This window comes from Myotis brandtii, unplaced genomic scaffold, assembly GCF_000412655.1.
Source record: "Myotis brandtii unplaced genomic scaffold, ASM41265v1 scaffold123, whole genome shotgun sequence".
Lineage (NCBI taxonomy): Eukaryota > Metazoa > Chordata > Mammalia > Chiroptera > Vespertilionidae > Myotis > Myotis brandtii.
The window spans coordinates 7209236-7230805 of record NW_005354291.1 but is presented as its reverse complement, the minus strand read 5'-3'; the positions used below and the strand labels follow the sequence as shown (position 1 = coordinate 7230805).

At 37.9% G+C, this 21570-nt stretch overlaps 1 protein-coding gene across 11 annotated transcripts in view; it reads left to right on the top strand.

Annotated features, from left to right (window-relative positions):
* PTPRK (protein tyrosine phosphatase, receptor type, K) overlaps positions 1-21570 on the top strand; it is a 364082-nt gene that overhangs the window by 269547 nt on the left and 72965 nt on the right. For all 11 annotated transcript variants that reach the window (XM_014533788.1, XM_014533787.1, XM_014533786.1 and 8 more), the window contains exons 10-12: positions 2551-2656; positions 8818-9091; positions 12599-12635. In XM_014533788.1, coding sequence (XP_014389274.1) covers positions 2551-2656; positions 8818-9091; positions 12599-12635 — 417 coding nt within the window. The remainder of the gene's footprint in view (positions 1-2550; positions 2657-8817; positions 9092-12598; positions 12636-21570) is intronic.

Below are 21570 nucleotides of genomic sequence, written 5' to 3'. Positions count from 1 at the left end.
GTGGCATCACAACCTCCCGATCCGCCCTGCTCTGTGCATGACAGGGGGCGGCGCCCCAACCCAACAATCAGCCCTGCTCTGAGCCCGACCAGGGGCTGCACATAGGGATTGGGCCTGCCCTCTGTCACCCGGGAGCAGGCCTAAAGCAGGGCGTTTATCTCCCGAGGGGTCCCAGACTGCGAGAGGGCACAGGCCGGGCTGAGGGACCCCCCCTTCCCCCTGAGTGCACAAATTTTTGTGCACCGGGCCTCTAGTATATATATAAAAGCCTAAGTGACCAGCCGACCAGCTGACCATTCGACCGGTAGCTGTGATGCGCACTGACCACCAGGGGATAGACACTCAACGCAGGAGCTGCCGAGCTGAGGTGACTTGCCAGCTGCGGTTCTTGGGTGATGCACCCGAACCGGACTTCTAGCCCATTGGTTCTCCACTTTGGGTCTGGCTCCCCACCAGAGGTCATGAGTCTGGCCCTTACAGAAACTTTTTGACTCAGTTACCTAAATGATGAGACATGCAGGACACTGCACCCCAATGTCTCATGCCCGCGCTGGCCCAACCGCTTAATATCAATTTCCAGTAGAGGCAGCGAATTTTCCCGCTACCACTCTTGGATGGGAAACTGGCCGCAGCATCCTTCCTTCCAGGTGGACAGTAGCACCAGCAGGCAACCTCCTTGGAGGTAATGAGGCGAAGGAGCAGCTCAGGTGGGAAGAAGGAGGCCCCACCACGACAGGGCCAGGGCAGGAGCCTGACATTGAGCAGGGACTAGGCAGACTAGATTCCAGGCTAAGTAAATCCTGTTTGCTAAATAATTGCATTTTGCAGCTAAATGCCTATAAGTCATCAGTTACCGCCAAATTTAGGGTAAAGTGAGATGAAAGAAGCGAGACAGATACAGAGAAAAAGTGATATAATATTGGAAGAGAGGAGGGAGCCCAATTCCGGGGTGCGTCACCCGAGAACCACCCTCTTGCAATCAGGACCCCTTGGGGGATGTTGAAGAGCCGGTTTGGGCCTGATCTCCGCAGGCCAGCCAAGGGACCCCAATAGTGCACGAATCCATGCACCAGGCCTCTAGTCTAATGTATTTAGTGGGATAAAATCCAATCATCCATGCATGGTTAGCATTTGTGGCTCATCCTTGTATAGTTCCTTCCATTCTCCACTCCTACCTATGAACACAAAGTTCAGGTATATTAAACTGCTTATAGTTATTAGAACACATCTTTTCATTTCATGTTAGGTGTCTTCAACCATACTGTTTTCTCTCTTTGGACTTTTATTATATGCGCTCTCTTTCTGGTGAGTTTTTACTCTTTTAACATTCAGCTTAAGCATCACCCAAACCCTGAAGCCTTCCCTGCTTCATCTTCCCTTTTCCCATCACTAGTTTAGGGTAGTGCTCTCCAGGTGTGGTCCCCAGACCAACCCCAACAATGTCATGTGGAAAATCTCTAGAAAGGCACGTTGTCAGGCCCCTCCCCAGACCTACTGAATCAGAAACTCTGAAGGAAAGTATTGGCAATTTGTGTTTTAAGAAGCCATCTAGGTGGCTTGGAGACCACTCTTTTAGCAAATTAACTGCCTTCCTCTTTTGGTCACCTAATATTTTGCTATAAATTTTTATGACTCTCATTTCTGATGAACTGTGATGCCCTCCTTTTAATTCTATTAATATAAGAGACTACACTTCACTTTCCTTTATATTTAGAGTTCATTGTATGTATTCAGTAAACGTTCAATGAATGAATGAAATACTTTAAAAATTGATTAGATGCCACTTGTTCTGTTATTCTAATAATGCACACATTTCACAGATTATAGACTCCCTCAAACATCCTTCCAAATGGGAACATTTAAAAGCCAATTGAGGCTACTTTTTCAACCAGTTGGAGAAGGAAGTTCCCCTCTCCCCCAACATTATCAAACATTTTGAAAATATATCTTCTTTTCAGATGTCTAGCAACTAATGTATTAGTTTGTGGTAAATAAAAACGAATGTTCTCATTCCCATTCATCACACGTCCTTGATATGTTTCTATTGTAACCACAGTGGTGAAAATGGCCCAGATACTAATATGGGATCATGCTACAACCACTAGCTCATGAAGGGCACCTCCTCTCCAGGCATCCTTTACAGCACTCCCGCCATTCCTATCTCTGCATCTCCATGTGCAGCTCCATTACCAGGGCTCCCCATGGTCTCCACTGTTACCACCTTCATCCCATCCCATCATTGCTGAATTCAAGGACTCTGGGAAACGAAAACCTAAAACAGCTTCACGAAGTGTTTGGGGTGTGTCACAAATTGCCAAATTATTATTTAAATTTCAATAATTCTTGGCTCTGTATCTTCTGGTGTCCTCCATGCCCAGGATTAACATTCAGGCATATGTTATTCTACAAAATAAGGATCATTTCAGACAATTAAGCATTAAATTGATGTTTTTCCTTGGTCAGGATCATTTATTCAACCTGAACTATGATATATTACTGTTAATTGATTGAAACCTTTTTTCTTTTTTTTGGTCATTAATTACTCATCAGCTCCAACACTGCCTGACTATGAAGGAGTTGATGCCTCTCTCAATGAAACTGCCACCACAATAACTGTATTGTTGAGACCAGCACAGGCCAAAGGTGCCCCTATCAGGTAAGAGGGGAAAAACAATAGTTAAAGGAAAAAACAGCCAAAGTGAGGGATCTTTTCTCATAGTTACTTAGCAGCTAATATACTAGTAGTGAGTGGATCATTTCTGAGACAGTCATTTGCCAATTACTATCAGGAGCTTTTATTTCTCTTTTGTTTTTGTTTTTTTCATTTGGAGAAAGCCTGAAGATAGACTTGTAGTTAAGAGAAGAATGCTGAGGGGATATTTATGAATTCAATCATTCACCTCTCTGTGCTGTTTGATTTAAGAGCATTGCTCTTTTATTTTTTTCCAGTCCCATTTCATTTCACTTCCTCTGTTGATATCTATGGTGTATGAGTTTTGAAGGTATTTGAAATAGAATGCAAAAATACCTCCTATCCAATGCATCAAATCCTTTATGCATAATTTCACATGAATGATTGAAAAATAGGAAGCTTTGAGAGAATAAAAGTAGAATGAATGTAGCCTATGTGACCTTTTAATTCCTAAGTTGTTGCTTATCAGGAATTCCATAGGAAATATTAAAATTCAATTTGTATTTCCTTTATCTTTCCAATATTAAAATCCCCCATCTTACCCTCATCTTCCATGTAATTATGAGCTATGTTTTCAGGGATTGAGTCAAATTATTCTAACCATTTTAGATAAATATTTAAAACAGATGCAAGATTCTATTAAAAATTTGCAGATTTTTGTGGATACTTTTGTTTTCATATTTCTATTGATAAATAAATCAAGGCACAAAAAATAGTGCAGATATTTCATATTTGAGTGATCTCAAGTTGTTTACATCTTCATTAAAAAGTAAAATTAATCTTTATGTGTAAAATGAATGCATTTGGCCTTATAAGCATATACTAACCATTCAGATTATCCTATGTCACTAGAAAGAAAGAAGTATTTGTAATTAAAAAAATATATTGATAAAACAGCCCTAGTTTATTAAGAAAACTCTCCAGAGTCTGTCTGGCTAAAATGCCTAGGCATACCACAGCAGAGGAAAAGAAATCTGACTGGATACTCTTGTAGTGTAAACACCTGGGAAACACTGGCTGCTTGAAAAGGCAAAGTAAGGATGCAGTGCTATTCATGAATCGATGAACTGTGAGTGAGTCTGATGGCTGATCCAAAGGAGAAGGAGAAAATGCTTTCATTCAATATCTTTTTCTATTGACAAGTAGTCAGGATCATTCACACGTCCTACCTGTGGTAAAATTTACTTTGTAGGTGTTCAGTTCTGCTACTGTTTTTTTAGATGAGCTGCCAGGTATTTGCATTTATCTTATAAGAGTTAGATATTGGAGTGAATTCAGCTTTACTTAATGTAAGTTGGAAACACAGTGTGTTATTTATCTATATAACATAACATACACTAACTCTTTAATCTTTTAATCAATTTATTGCACAAATATTGACTGACCAGGTATTACGTGTCAGGCACGGTGCTAGGCATCGTAAATCAAAGATTAAAATGATCACAATGAAACACACAGCCTGTCTCCCAATTTGTCATGGACAACGAGAACTGCCTGCAGCCTTGTAAATTCTTTGCTCATAGCTGGTGTTCAGACAATTTGTTGAATTAAATCAAATGTCTTTCTTCTACTTTTTTATTTAACACAAAAATATTAATTACCAAAAATCCACACAGTCTGAATTCATGATTATGCAAAAATAATTCTTGATAATCATATTCTCTTTTTCTGACACAGACATGCACCTCTTTGTACTTATTGGAAAGACATTTGTCCTTTTCTGAATTTGAGCCCAATGTCTGAGAACTAACTACCAGTTTTACACTTTGAAGATAAGTGCTCAAATAAATTTAATACAACAAGGAGAAATAAATGATATGTAAACAAATAAAAAGTATTTTAAACTAGTATTACTACCAGGGGGAAACAAATCTGTTTTCCAACTGATAATCTAATCTTATCATTTCCATTTTTAGGTGTGTTTTTTTAAGACATATATATTTTAATTTTAGAGAGGAAGGGAGATGGACATAGAGTTAGATATATCAATGATGAGAAGGAATCATTGATCAGCTGCCTCCTGCACACCCCACACTGGGGATCGAGCCTGCAACCTGGCATGTGCCCTAACCAGGAATCGAACCATGACCTCCTGGTTCATAGGTCAATGCTCAACCACTGAACCACACTGGCAAAGCTCCTTTTTAACAAAACAAAAAATGATCTGTCCATGCATTTGGTATCACCCATAGGTGGGGGCCTAGTGGTAGAACCAGACTGGTCTAGTCAGGCATTTTGGCCTCAGATGAATCCAGTCTCCTTTGCTTTTTAAATCCTCTCGTCATATTGCCCTGTCTTCTTTCCTCTGACCATGTTCCCATCTTCGGCATTGCTACTAGTAACTGGAGCCTTATCTTGGCACTTAACTTGTCCAGTACTCCAATTTCTTTGAAAATGAGGTCCCAAACTTGATGTAATAAAAAAATTCCAAAGCACTGTATATATGGTCTGGTACTTCCAATCTTTTATTGGATCCTTATTACTACCTTCAGGTTCTTAAAACTCCTTTACTTTCCACCCAGTTTCTTTCTGTCAGTCTATCAGAATCTCTTGTTTGTAAATGCTTGTTGCCATTGCCAGTCTGTGGCTCAACTCCTGCCCTCCCAATAAAAGCCATATCCATTTAGCACCTAGCTCAACCTCCTGAGAGCATCCATCAGTTACCTTTGTTTGCTATCATAAGCTCTAAATACTGGGATCTATCTTCCCTTACTTTACAGAATGACTAGCCTCTGCCAGGCTGCATTTCACCATCCATTTGTCCCAACGCCAGTGAAATATCTAATTATTTCTGCTCTGGCCTTGCTAATGTCAAACAAACTCCATTTCCAAGAGCTTCTGTCGTAGCACCTGTTGGGTAGAGTTTGTTCCTCAATGTTTCTATAAATTCATTCATTCAGTAGCATTCAGTATGTGCTAGGTGCAGAGCTGGGTACTTGGAATAGAAACCCACATAAGGTAATTTAGTGTGTGCCCCCAGCTGGTATATTACAAGGGAGATAAAACAGGTCAAAAATAGGTCTTGTTAAAGTTAATGCCGCGATTTTGAGCTTTGTTACTCAGAGATGAAGAGCAGGAAATATGATGGCAACCAAAATGAAAATTAAACCTTTACCCTAGATCATCAAAATGTTGGCAGTGGTGGCTCTGATCTCGGGAAGGCTGTTTATAAGAGAAATAGTAAGACATTGGAACCGGAGAAAATCTCCTGAAGCTGTAAAGAGACATTTTAAATTTTTTAAAAAAGAGGGACTATGAATTGTACAAAATTTGTTATTTGGTATCACTAAGAAGGTGTGCAAGCTGAAACTAGTCAGATTCATAGATAGTTTCGTTATTAGTAGTTGAAAAATCCATGGCAGGCTGTCATTGATAATTTTGGATTCACCTCCAACATTTTTAAGCATTTCATCAAGGAAACTATCTACCAGATGTATCATATACTCGCTTTTTGAGCTAATGTCAAAATCCCTTTGTATATTTTTTTACAGTCTTATAAACTGAAGAGAAATTGTATGATGAAATGTCATTATTTGGCCTCCCGCAAAATTAAAAATGATTACATTCCAGTGTTTAATCACAATGGATTATTGTATAGTGCAATCATTTTTAGTTTTTTAATATAAGGAAATCATATTTTGACTTTTGAGTGAAGATTCATAATGCCAGTAAATTGATTTTAACTTAATTGTAGAAATATTTTTTAAATGTAATTAAAAGGGATGCGGAATATATGAAATATGGGTAGAGTGAATAAGCTCTTCAAGTGACTTTGGAATATTTTAAATTGCTAGAGTACTAAGCTCAAATAATATTTAAATCTAGCTAGAGTTAAGTACCATTAGGTAATTAGACAACCACGAGGATGAGAAAGCACAGGCCCATTTCATGCAATCAGTCAAATCACTTTTAATTTGATTTCTCATTCCTTGTTTTCGGTACTTTAATTAATTCATATTGATAAATAGGAGAGTAGAAGGGGAAAAGGAACTGTCCAAACTAAGTAAAATAATGTGGTTGGAGAACAGCTTGCACAGACAAATTGAACAATGAAAGGAAAATATATTATTTTTAAAATGCGTTTAATCACTTTTAGCTTAGGTCCATCTTAAGTTCAATGAGGTCCCTCCCAAAGAGCAGACTGTACTTTTTCTTCCTTCACCTCCCCTCCAAGAGCAGCTGTTTTCTTTGCTCCTCATAGATCTGGAGAGATAAGCTGTTTTGAATGAAATTCCTTATTTTTGTAATGTACTACCTGTGTCAATTTAATAGAATTAGTTAAGACTGAATGTGTGTTTGTGTGAGTTTAATCTACATATATGTATGTATCCACCAAATATGCAAATATATATTATAAAATATGGATTCTAAATTGAAAATGCACAGGAAAAGAATACTAGGTGTGCTTAATATGGCATATGCCAGCCATGATCTTTTTTTCTCTCTCTCTATGCTTCGTATTTCTTATATCTTAAAATTAGCAAGAGGCTCCTCCATGGACCCCTCGGAGAGCATGTATGTTGTAAAGAGCATTTCTAGGAGCTTGCAGACCCAACCTGGCAGAGATATAGAAAATGAAAGAGGTCACGTAATTTCAAATAACATAGACTTCTGCCTTAGTTACTTGCCCAAATCTGAATTTCTGGCATTAATAAAAGGTTCATACCATTTCTAAGGGAAAGAAGATAGATACCAACCCACCAATTTCTTGGCACTATTTTAATGGGAAATTGGAAATGAATTTATAAAGCTCTTTGTTAAATATATGAAGGTCTTCTGTTTGTAGGTATAACACAGTTTATATTAAACTAGAATTTCATAGCCGATTCTAAACTGGTATAAAATTTGTTTTAATGGTCATAGAGGCAGATTCAATCCCTCCCCCTATCCCCTGTCCTGTGTGTGTGTGTGTGTGTGTGTGTGTGTGTGTGTGTGTGTGTGTGTGTGTGTGTGTCTTTGTCTTTCTATCTCCTTACATTCTTCCTTTTCCTTTTTATGGAAGTTCATTAAAGAAAACGGTCTATTTCCTCTGGAAATCCATTTAACCGCACCTATTTTCCCTGTATTGATTGAGCATATTTTCCTGGAGACTCACAGTCAAGCATGCCGCTCTACACACAGCTTATTCACATTCAATTTATGTATGGGACCACAAGTCACTTTCTAATAACTTTCTAGAATTCTGAAACATAATTCTTTTACATTCTTTAATGATATACAAATATATTAATAACTTTCTTGGGGATGCATTTCCTAAAAATGTTTGCCTAAAGAATGGCCTATGGAGAAAGGATATTACTAATATGGCAGTTTGAGAAATGTGTAAAAAATAATATAAGTGGTCAGGCAGATCTTGATTTTAAAATTGCATTTTTTTTCCTTTGCTCTGTAATATAACAGCTATTACAGAAAAGTTTAAGACATTTAAGGAAGACATTGAAAGGTTTAGGTTTGAGATTTAATAGGCCAAATGCCATCTGCTTCTGCAATTTGTAACATTTTATTATTAACAACTGTAGACGGAAGAGGCAGTCTATTTCGGTGGTGAGGACAGATTTCTGTCCATCTGTGCCCGTGTTGCAGCACGTCACTGGTGCTTTGGATCATCATGGCTGTGAGCCACAGCGAGGTAGAGTCAAGGTCACGCGTGGGAGGACCTCAGCACATTCTGTCTCCTGACCCTGCAGACAGGTGCCTCCAGCTCTGCCCTGGGCCAGCCATTCTGCTCCTGGGTCTTGGAGCTGGGCCTTCCATGCCTCCATTTCAAAGGAAAATGTTAACTTTAAACATCTCATAATATCAGACAAATAATTTATTTTGTGTCTCTGGTTAATGTCAGGTTCCTTCTTAGGGTGACTCGCTTCTTAACAGTGAAAAGTGTGTAGAGGTCTATGCTGATTTTTTTAAAACTTTTTTCACTCCCTTAAGAATCACGGTGGGGTTAGCATCCATGTGCAATTCTGTCTTATGGCAAAATAGCTGAAAGCAAGAAAGCAGGGTGTTCAGACTGACTTTAAAGGCTTGTGAAGTGTTGCCAGTCATTATCCAATACTTCATTCTTCTTTTGAGAACACTTAGTATGTAGCATCTCTAAATGTGTGCTTTATCTTCTCTTTCCCAAAAAGTGCTTATCAGATTGTGGTGGAGGAGTTGCACCCACACCGAACGAAGCGAGAAGCAGGAGCCATGGAGTGCTACCAGGTCCCCGTCACCTACCAAAACGCCATGAGCGGGGGTGCGCCCTACTACTTTGCGGCTGAGCTGCCCCCCGGGAACCTTCCTGAACCTGCCCCCTTCACAGTGGGGGACAACAGGACCTATCAGGGCTTTTGGAACCCCCCTCTGGCACCACGCAAAGGATACAACATCTATTTCCAGGCAATGAGCAGTGTAGAGAAGGTAAGCCTCCTCCAAGATCTGCTTGTTCACTGCCCGGAGGCAAAGCTGCAGTCAAATTTTATAAATACTCAGTCGCATCTGTCAGTTTAAAAAACGGGGGGGGGGGATCATTGATGTTCAGGGGGCTGCTGCTTCTGTTCCCAACTGTGTGCACGGTTTTGAGCTGGGGCCCCCACGTGTTACCTTGCTCAGGATTCCTGTTTCCTAGTAACAGCTTCGACGAACCCAGTTCAGGCAAGCCCACAAGAGCAATTGTGAGCAAAACTCTTTGGAAAGGTGGGTGTGTGGCCTTGCTGCTGGGGCTGGAGCCCTGGTGAATATCAGCCATTGTTCTGTCCTCTTTGCTCAGGAGTGGCTGCACTTCAGAAGATTAAATCGACTGCAGGATCAACAGAATGCGTGTTCCACAGCAGGCTAATAAACCCTTATAAACTTTTCAGGGGGTACAAGCCGAGTTGTAAATAACAAGTAACAATCCTCCGATTACAAATAGGATGCCTGCGGTCCGTCTGACAGAACCTAAACAGAAGGCTGCCGGGAGGGGGCTGGATGCTGGGCCCGTGGAGGAGTCTTGTTTTCCATCTCCCTGGTTGCCCCTCCTTTTCCCATTTTGGACACAGTTGTTTTTGAGCACTGCCGCTGATCCCAAATGAATATTGAAAAGGAAAACACAACAGGAAGTTAGAAACTACCAGTGGCTCCATACGTGGGGAAATAACCTGCCTCATGCTGGTCTCTGTGAAAGATTTTCTTTCCTAAAACTTATTTAATTTATTTCTTTCCAGAGGGAGATAGAAAAAATACATTAAGAATAGAAAATGCCCACAATTTGGAATCCACTAGCACAATGACATTTTTGTTGACTTGTAGCTTTATAGGAAATGGCTGGGTTTGGGTAATTGAGTCCCCAAGGTGGGTACGTGAGAGGTGCTGTGAAATATGTGCTATCTAGTTGCAGCAGTGATATTTTGGAATAGTTTAACTGGAAGACATAGCAATCCATTTATATTTCTGCAGGGACCATGAGAACTTAGGGTATTGACTGGTTGCTTTTGAATGAAAACTTTATCGTTCTGCTCACCCTATGTGGCTGGTTTGCAGAATACAGCAGAGAAAAATGCCCCACAGCATTTTCTAAAATGCACCCCAAAGCCAGGGGCTGCTCCTGGGTGACAATGCTCTTCTCATCTTCTAGTGTATTTCTTCATGAGAGGGAATCTTTCCAGGCAAGTCAGCTGCCCGCTTCCCTCCTACACATCATTCCCTCCCATTGGTAACACTGGGCTGTTCAAAAGACAGATGACTGTAAAAGTTAATATTCCATTCTGGATGTAGAGAAACATAGGGGTAGAAAGCATACTTCTGTGTTTGGGTATTCATCTTTAGAGAGTTGATAGAGTACAAGTTGACTTTTGTTATCAGGTGTGTGGTATGAGATGTGTATTAATGAATGCATGTTATTTATAAAGGATTTTATGTGGCACTCTTTAAAAGCTTTCTTGCCCTAGCTGGTTTGGCTCAGTGGATAGAGCATCAGCCTGCAGACTGAAGGGTCCCAGGTTCGATTCCAGTCAAGGGCACATGCCCAGCTTGCGGGCTCAATCCCCAGTAGGGGATTGGCATGAGGCAGCCAATCAATGATTTTCTCTCATCATTGATATTTCCATATGTCTTTTCCTCTCCCTTCCTCTCTGAAATCAATAAAAATATTTTAATAAATAAATAAAAGCAAGCTTTCTTATGAACAGTCTCTTCTAAATGTTACTTTATCTACACGTGTTAAAGTGCAGAGTAACAACAATATATTTCAGTTCCCCTGGCAAAGAGTTTTTAAAGTGACATGGCTCCTACCAGCGATGGTTGGTAATCCTGGTAGAGTTAACAGTTGCTTTTAGGAGATCAAAATTCCATCTGGCCTCTACAGGAAAGTGAACTAATCTCTTGCCATTCACTGTGAAGGCCTTAGGTCACAGTTAAGGAATAGAAGTGCATACTTTCATTTTTAATTACTGATTCCCCTTTAATACTTTATTTTACTTAATTTAAAAATAATAAATGCTTAAGAGAGAATTATAAGCTCTTGGTTTATCAAGATATAGAACTACTCAAGATGCAGTTATAACTGCATCTAAAAACAAATAGCCTCTGTCTTGTTTACTGGCTTTAACATCTTTTCCAGTCTCTTGTACATTCAAAGATGTGAGCTGAATGAACTAAGTCTTGGAATTGTAGGCCTAAAGTACGTTCCAACTCCCAGTGCCACCCCACAGCATTAAAAAAAAGGAAAAGAAAAGATAATTCTTTCCTATGTCTACTATTTCCTCAACCCTATCTGTCTAGCAAGAGGAGGAAAATAATCACACCAAGTAAGATTTATTCCCTAACAACTAAATTAAAAAGAAAAAAGAACAGATAAATTATGTTCAGATAAATTATGTTGCAACTGTGATGGAATTTTTTTTACTCCTCACCCAAGGATATGTGTGTGTGTGTTTTCTAATTGATTTTTAGACAGGGAGAAAAGGAGAGGAGAGAGAGAGAGAGAGAGAGAGAGAGAGAGAGAGAGAGAGAGAGATTAGTTGCCTCCCATACTCACCCTAACCAGGATTGAACCTATAACTAAATATGTGCCCTGATTGGATATTGAACCCACAACCTTTTGGTGTATGGGATGATGCTCCAACCAACTGAGTCACCCTGCCAGGGTATGAAGTATTTTTTTAATGATTTTCTAACTATTATTCAGCTCTTTAGTCATGGAAGGCTCCAAGTGACAGTATGTAATGCCCAGCTTTGGTCTGAGTGTGCAGCTATGAGGTGAAAATGAAGTTTATATTTGGATCTGATTTGTATTAGCTTTGCAAATATGTTTTCTTTCTGATTGTTCAAAAAGTACAAAATGCAAAGGGAATGCCATTATACTTGTCCCAGACAAGACAGCCTGTTTCATTACAAGGTAAAAACAGACACTTAAATCTTTAGAAAAATATTGAAAAAAAAATTTAAGTTCTTATTTGTTGTTGTTGTTGCTGTTAATCCTCCCTGGAGGATACACTTTTCCATTGCTTTTAAGAGAGAGTGGGAGGGATGGAGGGGGGCGGGGGAGAGAGAGAGAGAGAGAGAGAGAGAGAGAGAGAGAGAGAGAGAGAGAAAGAAACATTGATGTGCGAGAGACATTGGTTGGTTGCCTCCCACACACACCCCAACTGGGGCCAGGATCAAATCTGCAACAGAGGCATGTGCCCTTGACTGGGAATTGAACTTGTGACCCTTCTGTGCACTGGCCAATGCTCTAACCACTGAGCACACTGCTCAGGGCTTAAGTCTTTATTTTAGATTTTAAAAATTATCTGAGAATACATATAAAAACATGTTTCTTTAGCACTGCAATTGTATTCTTTATAAACCTATTTTATAGCTCCAGATTGATCTTCATAATAGTTATAGTTTATGAAACAGGAAGCCTATGTATACACTGACTATTTTCTTTCATTTTCACTCCATCAGGAAACTAAAACCCAGTGTGTACGAATTGCTACAAAAGGTAAGAGGTTTGCTTTTTTTCTTTTTCAAATTCCATTATCCTGCTTTCTAAAATGAAAGAGCTTTATTCGCTGCTTCGGGACTAATTACATGTAGCACTTCTATTACAGTTTTGTAGTAGGACCCAGTTAAACTGCCAGCCAAGTCCTGGGACTCACTTGGGTGTCTTTAACATGTAATGGGTGCTACTTTTCATCCTCTAGGAATTGACTGGAGGAATCTTGTTATGAGAATAGGAGGGATTTAGAAACCCCTAACAGTGGTTCTCAACCTTTCTAATGCCGCAACCCTTTAATACAGTTCCTCATGTTGTGGTGACCCCCAACCATAAAATTATTTTTGTTGCTACTTCATAACTGTAATTTTGCTACTGTTATGAATCGTCATGTAAATATCTGATATGCAGGATGTATTTTCATTGTTACAAATTGAACATAATTAAAGCATAGTGATTAATCACAAAACAATATGTAATTATATATGTGTTTTCCGATGGTCTTAGGCGACCCCTGTGAAAGGGTTGTTCGACCCCCCCAAAGGGGTCGCGACCCACAGGTTGAGAACCGCTACCTTAGAAGGACTTTTTCCTGCCATTTAGTGTCTGAAAGGTCTTGTGCTGCTGATCAACCAATGTATTGGAAAAACTCAGCAATATTAGTTCAAAATCACAAGGTGCTTGTTTAAAAACCATTGTTACTTTCTCTGGTAGACGATCAAAGGTAAAAAGAAGCAGGCTGGTCCATGCATGTGGAAGAGCATAGGTGTGAAGACTGGTCTATAACTTCATCAGTACTACAGGTTCATTGGAGATGCTTTACTTTTTTTTCTTTTTTTTTTTTAATCCAACCGATGCCAATAAATTAAATCTGTGATGGCTAATGGCCAGGGCAATTCCTGCTGACATTTCATAGTTTAGCTCTGTTGCCTAGTTTTTTAGGAGAAAACATTTTCATCTTCGAATGAGTATTTAGATTTCAGAGTGGGAGAAAATCTTCAGCATTCACTATGTTTATAATCTTTCATTTAAGACTTATGCGATTGTGCCAACAAGGGAGAGAGAGAGGTTGGTGTATTTTAACAAGAGGAACAAGAAAAAAGCTGTCTGCATGCAGACATGGGGCTCTGTGGAGAGTTGGCGCTCTGGGTTGTTTGCCGCTGGAATTAGTATTAGACCCACGTTCATGACCAGTAGTTGATTCATTTGGATAAAAATGAATGGCTATATTCTGTTTGTGCTGGCATCATTCCTTTCATCATTTTTTCTCATCTAATCATCAGTCTGCTCAATTAAGCATTTGTGTTATACTCTTGTTTGTAAAAGCAAAAGAGACGTTTTTCTTGACTCATGAGAAGTAATAAAAAAGCTTCACAGAAGAGAAAATAAATACACTTTTCAATTCAAATACTACGATTCCTCATGATATTTTAAAAAGCAATCCTTAGTGAAAGGAAAGAAAAATATATATACAGATGCACATAATGTACAAGCATTTATTTTATTTTAAAAACAGCTCATGGATTAAGAAGTAGAGTTGAAAATTTTAAAGATAGTGGCAGAGAGCATTTAGGTATATATCAACTATGTTTTTTTCCAAACTTAAAGCCAAAAATGTAAAGTGGTCTTGCATCAGCTTCCAAAAAGATTTTTAGATATTTTTTATAACTGAGAAAAGATAGGTATAAATGATTTAAAATTTTTCTTATTTGGTTATTTAATTATTTGCACTTATACAAGTGTTTGCCATTTTGTCCCTCTCTCAATACAAATAAAATTATAATGAAAAAATATCATATGAGATTTAGATTGCAGGAGATGTAAGATTATAGAAGTCAAACGTACAAGGTGGCGCAGAATATTGTCCTGAAACTCAGAGGTAATAAGAAAAAGTCCATTTGTGGTCTTTTCTTCTTTGTTTAATAATTTATCCTGCTGTGCTCTGGATCTCCAGTTTGGCAGTGTAGTTTAATGAGTAAGGGAAGAGGACCCTGGCCCTGGACTATCGGGGTTCATATTCCCCTGACTGTACCCTTTACTATTCTTTAACATTTGCAAATTATTTAACCCCTCACTCCCGAAAGATGCATAACAGTGTATTCACTCCTCACTATTATTGTGAGGATTAAAATAGGTTATATATGTATGAAACGTTGAAGGCAGAGGGAACACATGCAAAGACCTTGAGGGGAATGTGTGCTTGGCTGCTAAGGAAAGTGGGCTCAGACCCTGAGGGTGAAACAGACTGGTCTTCATTAGTGATTTCAGACTTCAGCTTGAGTCAGAATCCTGTGGAGGCCTTGTGAAAACTGGCTGTTGGGCCTCAATTGCAGAGTTACCAAACCAATAGGCCTAGGGAAGGGCCCAAGAATGTGCATTTCTAGCAGGTTTAGTGCGGTGACCACACTTTGTGAGTACCAGTGATCTGAACAATTCGCACGCACCAATGCCATGTCAACCAAAGCACTATGATTACTAGAAGACCACTGTAGTACTCATTTCTCTAAAGTTATTAAAGACCAATCCTGAGATATTTTTTGATAGCTAGCGTAGACTGAGAGCCTCAAACTGAGGATGCCAGTTGTTTACCAGAGATAATTTTATAATTTAGAGTTTCATTCGAATAACGTCAACAGCAGTCTAAATCATTGCTTTATTTCTAGAAATACTGCCTTAGGAGACTAATGAGAATGAAGCAACTCCTCTGCTCATATAACATTTCATAGACACTAATGAGCAAGGGTCAGAAATAACATTACCTTCCAGAACAAAGATGGCCGAACTCTTGGTGATAAGGTTATCTCTCTTCTAAACCACTTTTTTAAAAACTGTCAATCAACACTAAGCCTAATTACATGTCTAGGGAATCATATTATATTAAATAGATAATGGTAGCCTTAATAATGCTCCCCTCCCCCAGCCTCCACCAAAATGTCCGTGTTCTAATCTTCAAAATACTTTGCAGATATTTTAAGGATCTTGAGATAGGGTACTGATCCTGGGTGATACAGGTGGACCCAGTAAGAGTTTATATAAGTGGCAGGTGGGTGGCTCAGAGTCCGAGAACCGATGTGAAGACAGAAGCAAGAGCTGGAGTGATGATGTGCTTTGCAGAAAGACAAAGGGGCCATGAGCCAAGGAATGCTGGGGTTTCAGGAAACTAGATAAGACAAATGATTTTTTTTTCCCCTTGTGCCTCCAGAAGGAACATAAACCAGTGAACTTCTTAATTTTAGTCCCATAGATTCATTTAGGACTTCCGGCCTCTAGAACTGTCAGATAATAAATGTGTGTGGTTTTAACCCATTAATGTTTGGTAGTTTGTTACAGCATAAAAGGTAACCAATACAGGTTTTGTTGTCTGGAAGCTGGGTCCTACTGTAACAAATATCTGAAAATATGTAAGTGACTTTGGAATTGGGCAGTGGGTAGAGGCTTCAGAGAATCCTTAGAGCATGATACAAAAAGCATAACTTGCCTTTAACAGACTGTTAGTAGAAATATGAATGTTAAAGCGTCTGCTAACAAGGGCTCAGAAGAAGGGGGGAACATGTTTCCAGCAACTGGAGGAAAAGGAATTTTTGCTCTGTGGCAGAAATTTAATTGAGTTATGCCCTCCAGTTAGGTGGGAAACAAAATTTATAAATGATGAACTTGGATATGTAGGTGAAGAGGTTTCCAAGCAGTGTTGAAGGTGCAGTCTTTTTAAAAACACACACACTCAGAAATACATACTTATATACGCATTCACGTACACATATTTGTTATTTGTTGATATCATTATCTTTATATACTGGGAATATAGATTCCCTATTTTAATCCTTGGATTTTGAAAAAGGCAAATACTAAATTTTAAAAACAAACAACTTAAAGAACTTGTGTTCTTAGCAATTAAAAACAGGTCTTTGGAGTGAATCCGCATATCAGAAGATTACATTAGTTTTATTGCAAATGAGTGCTGCTCTCTTTTTTCTATACTTATCCTGTTGTAGGGATTAAAGATCAAAATCCAGTTTGGTCTCATTGAAACACATTTGCAGAGTGTTATAGAGCATTGGTTTATGATTATGGCTCCATAATAGACAAAATATTCTTTATCCCCTATTTGTGTGGTGTCTGATATTATGCATTCTATTCAGTTTTTTAATGAAATGTGGATTACTTTAAAGATTATCTCTCTGATTGAATAAATGGCATTAGAGTAGAAAGTTAATTGAATCTTTCTTGAATGATCACTATTGATAGAAGGAAAGATAGAAAATGACATGCTTTTGAACTTGTTTTGTGTTTAAATCTTTTAGATTAGTCAAGTATTTTTTTGTGATCAGTTTTCTACTATTCCCTAATTACACTTATAAAAAATCTTGGAAAAATTCTAATTCATTTTTTAAAATTTCTCAGATTTTGTGAAAATGAGATACAAAAAAATATCACATACTTGAGCATATGGTTTAGTGTGCTTTTAAAGACAAACAATAAATGTTATTACCCAAACATCCAAATAGTTCTGGATTTTTCATGTCCTGTTTTTGATACAGATGACAACCTAGCTTCAAAATTTGGAATCTTGTTCCCTTCTTACATTTGTTTTACTCTTTTAAGAGCTCCTGCTGATTATACAGGTAAAGAAATTACTACTTCTGCTTCCTTGTTTAAGGAAATGCAGAAATTAATGTTTGTAAATAGTGGAGGTGATAAAGTGATGCTGGCCACCCTTTATATATCCTGGTAAGGGCAGAAAGTTCACAGTTTGAGTATCAGTGACCCTTAAGTAAATATACAAATTGTCCTTTTAAATCATTTTATTCTTCCTGAGCGGTGTTTGTGTGTGCAGGTGTGTCTTCCATCTTGTAAATTCAGAAAGCGATGTTTTAATTGCTGGCTGCTTCTGTTACTTACAAGTAACACCTGGCTTTGCATCTGTTCCTCTTAAAATGCCCCTCTTTGCCTACGAGGAAACCAATTCTTGGTCCATTTGCTGCTGTTATTTCCCAGATGATCATCCGACCGGGCTATGCTTTTGAGATAGGATTTCACTGTGTTAGTAAGACTTTCCTCTGCTTACCCTGATAACCAGCATCTCAGGTTTGACCCCTTTATAAAAAGCTGCTTTGTATTTGCCAGTTATGATTTTTCTGACAAGTTCAGCTACTAGGGGAGATAGTGGTAGTAAACGTGGTTGACTGTTGGTGGGCTAACAGTATACTAAAGACTGCAGCAAATATGAAAATTTTTGTAGAAAGACGAGGAAGAAAGAAAATTAAGGGTCTCATAAGAGTATATAGCTAAGACATCAGCTCATGTAATTTTGGGGCTTTTCTCAAGGCTTCCTATCACATCACTTCTCAGAAGTGATGATGGTAACAACTACATTGTTGGTATCTGATTGTTTAAAATAGAAATTTTACATCATCATGGTGAACAACAGTCCTCTCTTGAATATATCTTTGCTTAATTTCCCTAGATCTAACTATTCCACCGGCTGCTAAACATTGGGAATTTGTCATCCATTCAGAACGTATTTATGGCCTGTTTACTCTCTGTCAGGCACTAAGCCAGATATTGAGCTGCAAGGAAGACAGTTGTAGAATGGAGGCATGATGGCTGTATGTAGTTACCATGCAGAGCAGGTTTGGTTAAAAGTAGTCATTGGCCACATCTGTCTTAAAACTTGAGATACTATCCTTCACCTGGAGATTCCTCAACTCTGCCAAGATCTGTTCTTAGAAATAGAATGCTTTTCTTTTCACTCTGGTAAAATATTTAAAGTCTATGTTATAGATTTACTGTAATTTAGGATTTGGTAATAACCTCCATTTAACAAATATATTCTGTAAACTATGTAGGCTTTAAACCTGATTTTATAAAACAAATCGCCAATGTTATATGTTATAGATACAATTTTTTTTTATATTTACCCAACCTGGTGAGGATCTCTTTATAGACATTGCAATTATGGAAACATATCTATATTTCTATAGATAGAAAAATATACAGATTAAAAAAGAATTTGTTGTCATCCCAAGATAGTGGCCTGAAGCTTGCTATTTTTTAACTCAAATTTTTTGGCTTGGACCAGCCAGGGTTGAGCAGGGGCTATTGGCTCAGGGGTTGAACATCGACCTATGAACCAGGAGGTCATGGTTCAGTTCCCAGTCAAGGCACATGCTCTTGTTGCAGGCTTGATCCCCAGTAGGGGGTGTGCAGGAGGCAGCCGAGCAATGATTCTCATCATTGATGTTTCTGTCTCTCTCTTCCTTTCCCTTCCTCTCTGAAATCAATAAAAATATATTCTAAAAATATTTTTGTCTTGGACACATTTTCAATTTAGAAAATACACATATTCCATGGTGTATGAATGTATGTTTAACCCTTCCTTTATTGTTGGACATTTCGATTGTTCATTTATCTTGCAATTATATGCAATGGAATAAACATCCTTGGCTCTAAGAACTTAATTATCTGTTATAGAATAAACTCTTAAAATCAATATTTCTAAGTCATGTGCTATTTATAGATTTTTAAATAATTACAAATTACATTAAAAAAGAATTCTACAGATTTATGTTTCAAACAATATATTTGAATGCTTGTTTCCCATACTCTCTTATCATTACTAATTGACACCAGTATTTTAAGGTTTTGCTTATCTAATGTGCAAAAACATGGTTAACACTTTATGTTTTATTGTTAAATGATTTACATAATGATACCATTGAATTTGTTTTAAAACTGTTCTATAAAGAATGAAGAGACGAGCACATGAACAGTTAACTGTTCAATTTATGGGATGCATTTTGTTTCAAGTTGATGAATCAAATAAAATTAACAAACATTCAAGCTCTATCAATGAAGGCTGCCTCTTAGGGAAAGCCTAGAAATACTTTAGTTTTCTTTGGAATAGCTTTAAGTGCATGGTGGTTCTTTTACACTTCCTGAGCTGCAAGCAATTCTAAATCATCTTGGTTTATTGTTATGCTTTTATTAATCATCAACAGTCTCTGATTTCAGAATCTTTAGACTTTCTCACATTGAGTAGGACAGCATTCCTAGAAGTTGTGAAAACTGTACTTTTTATTCTTTAAAAACAAAATGTGTCAAAAAAACAATCAAATTATGAGAAAGCATGAGTAGCCACGGAGTAAGTTGGGATTTATTAGGTAAGTCAGTTGGCAGAAGCAGATGTGAGGATCATTTTAAATTCACTGCTAAGAGAACCTTTTTTTAAAAAAATCCAGTTTAAAGAAGCTATTTGAAAAACTCACACAATGCTCTGCAGAATGACAACAAGATGAATGTCATAACAATCATAGAAAAATACATAAAGTAGACTAGTATTTCAAATTTCTCCTGAAAAGAAAAACAAGTTACATCTCTTCTCAGATATATGACCAAGTTGAAAAAAATTAGAAAAATATGCACACCACCAGTTAAGTTCCGTTTGACTTCTGTTTGCCAGATGTTCTGATAGAAGTATTTTTCAGTGTTCAGTATAATAATGTCTATGAAACAATGCTGTGAGAAGTCTAAACTACATCTCCCGTTTATTGATAAAGAGCATATGGGTTTGGGAATCAGTGTTAAAACCACATTGTGTGAAGCAAAAATTTTAGTTTTTCTCTCAGTGTAGTAATTGTTTAAAAAATCTGAAAGAGAGAAGTTAAATCTCCCCACCTTATGTACAGTCATTTAAAGTAATATATAGCAGAGAAAATAAAAGAATATTTCATATTTCTAAACCATGGATTACTTCTTTTCTAGTTTGGGGAGGAATTCGGTTTTAGAATTGACCAAATAGCCAGTGATGTGCTTCCCTCCCCAACCTATTATAATGATCACAAGATATTTATTTGCCAAAATGAATTTTGCAGATATTTAGACATGACCGCCTTCTCTCCGTTTTTCTTTATCTAAATAAACACTTTATTGAAGCAAATATGTGTAAAAGCCTAATTACGCTAGACTTATTTCCTGAAAGTGCTAGTGTCACAGGAGTAATAAAATCTCAACTCGATTGCCTAAATATCAGTTTATGATATACATTCTTAAGCCTTGATAGGCGAGTGTTCCAGGAGGCTCGGAGAACTCTGGAGCCCCAGTCTCTCGCAGAGGACTGGCTCACCCCACATTTGCATCATGCTTTCATTTGGATCCATTCACAGGAACAGTTGCTCATCATGCAGGGTTTCAGAAAATGACCTACATTAACATTTCTGCAGGAAGTAGAGGCACCTCAGGATAGGAGAGTCCAGTTTCAAATTTGCCCTGAGATGTAAACTAATTCGGCCTTTATCTGGAATGAGTTAAATGGCAGTGTATGATATTTCTCTTTTCTCCCAAAGAGGATCTATCAGTGATAGAGACCTAGGTCTAGTGATCAAACATACAGTACTACTTACTGCTAGGAGGCAGAAAGATCTGATTAGCCCAAATTAAAACGGTGGGGGAGGTGGTGGCACTGTGAACAAGATTCACTTCCAAGCACAACTAGGAGAATGAGTTAGGAAGAAGACTGAAAGAAATCAGATCATTTACTTTTAAAAAAATCAGGATGATTGGTAGTCCTTTTCAAGGATCCTTTGATATTTCTATTTTTTGCATTTTGTTAATTGTTTATTTTCCATATTTATTTCAGTATCTTATTGTATTAAGTACTTATTAAATATAAACAAACTCAGGACATCTAGTTACTGTGCTTCATTTCTTTTTCCTAATTATTTTTTCATTGACGAAGGTTCTCCTCTCTTTTGTTACGGCTAATAAGTATCACTTCTCTTAAAGTTTGGGGTTTTTTTTTTGTAATCATTTCTTACCCATAAAGTTAGTGTTCTGTATAGAATTATGTTGCTGGCAGCCATCTTATAGCTTGGTTATCTGAAAGATTAAGTATTTGTCTCCGAAGATCTCCCAGATGCAACTACTCCCAGAAACGTAATTGGCC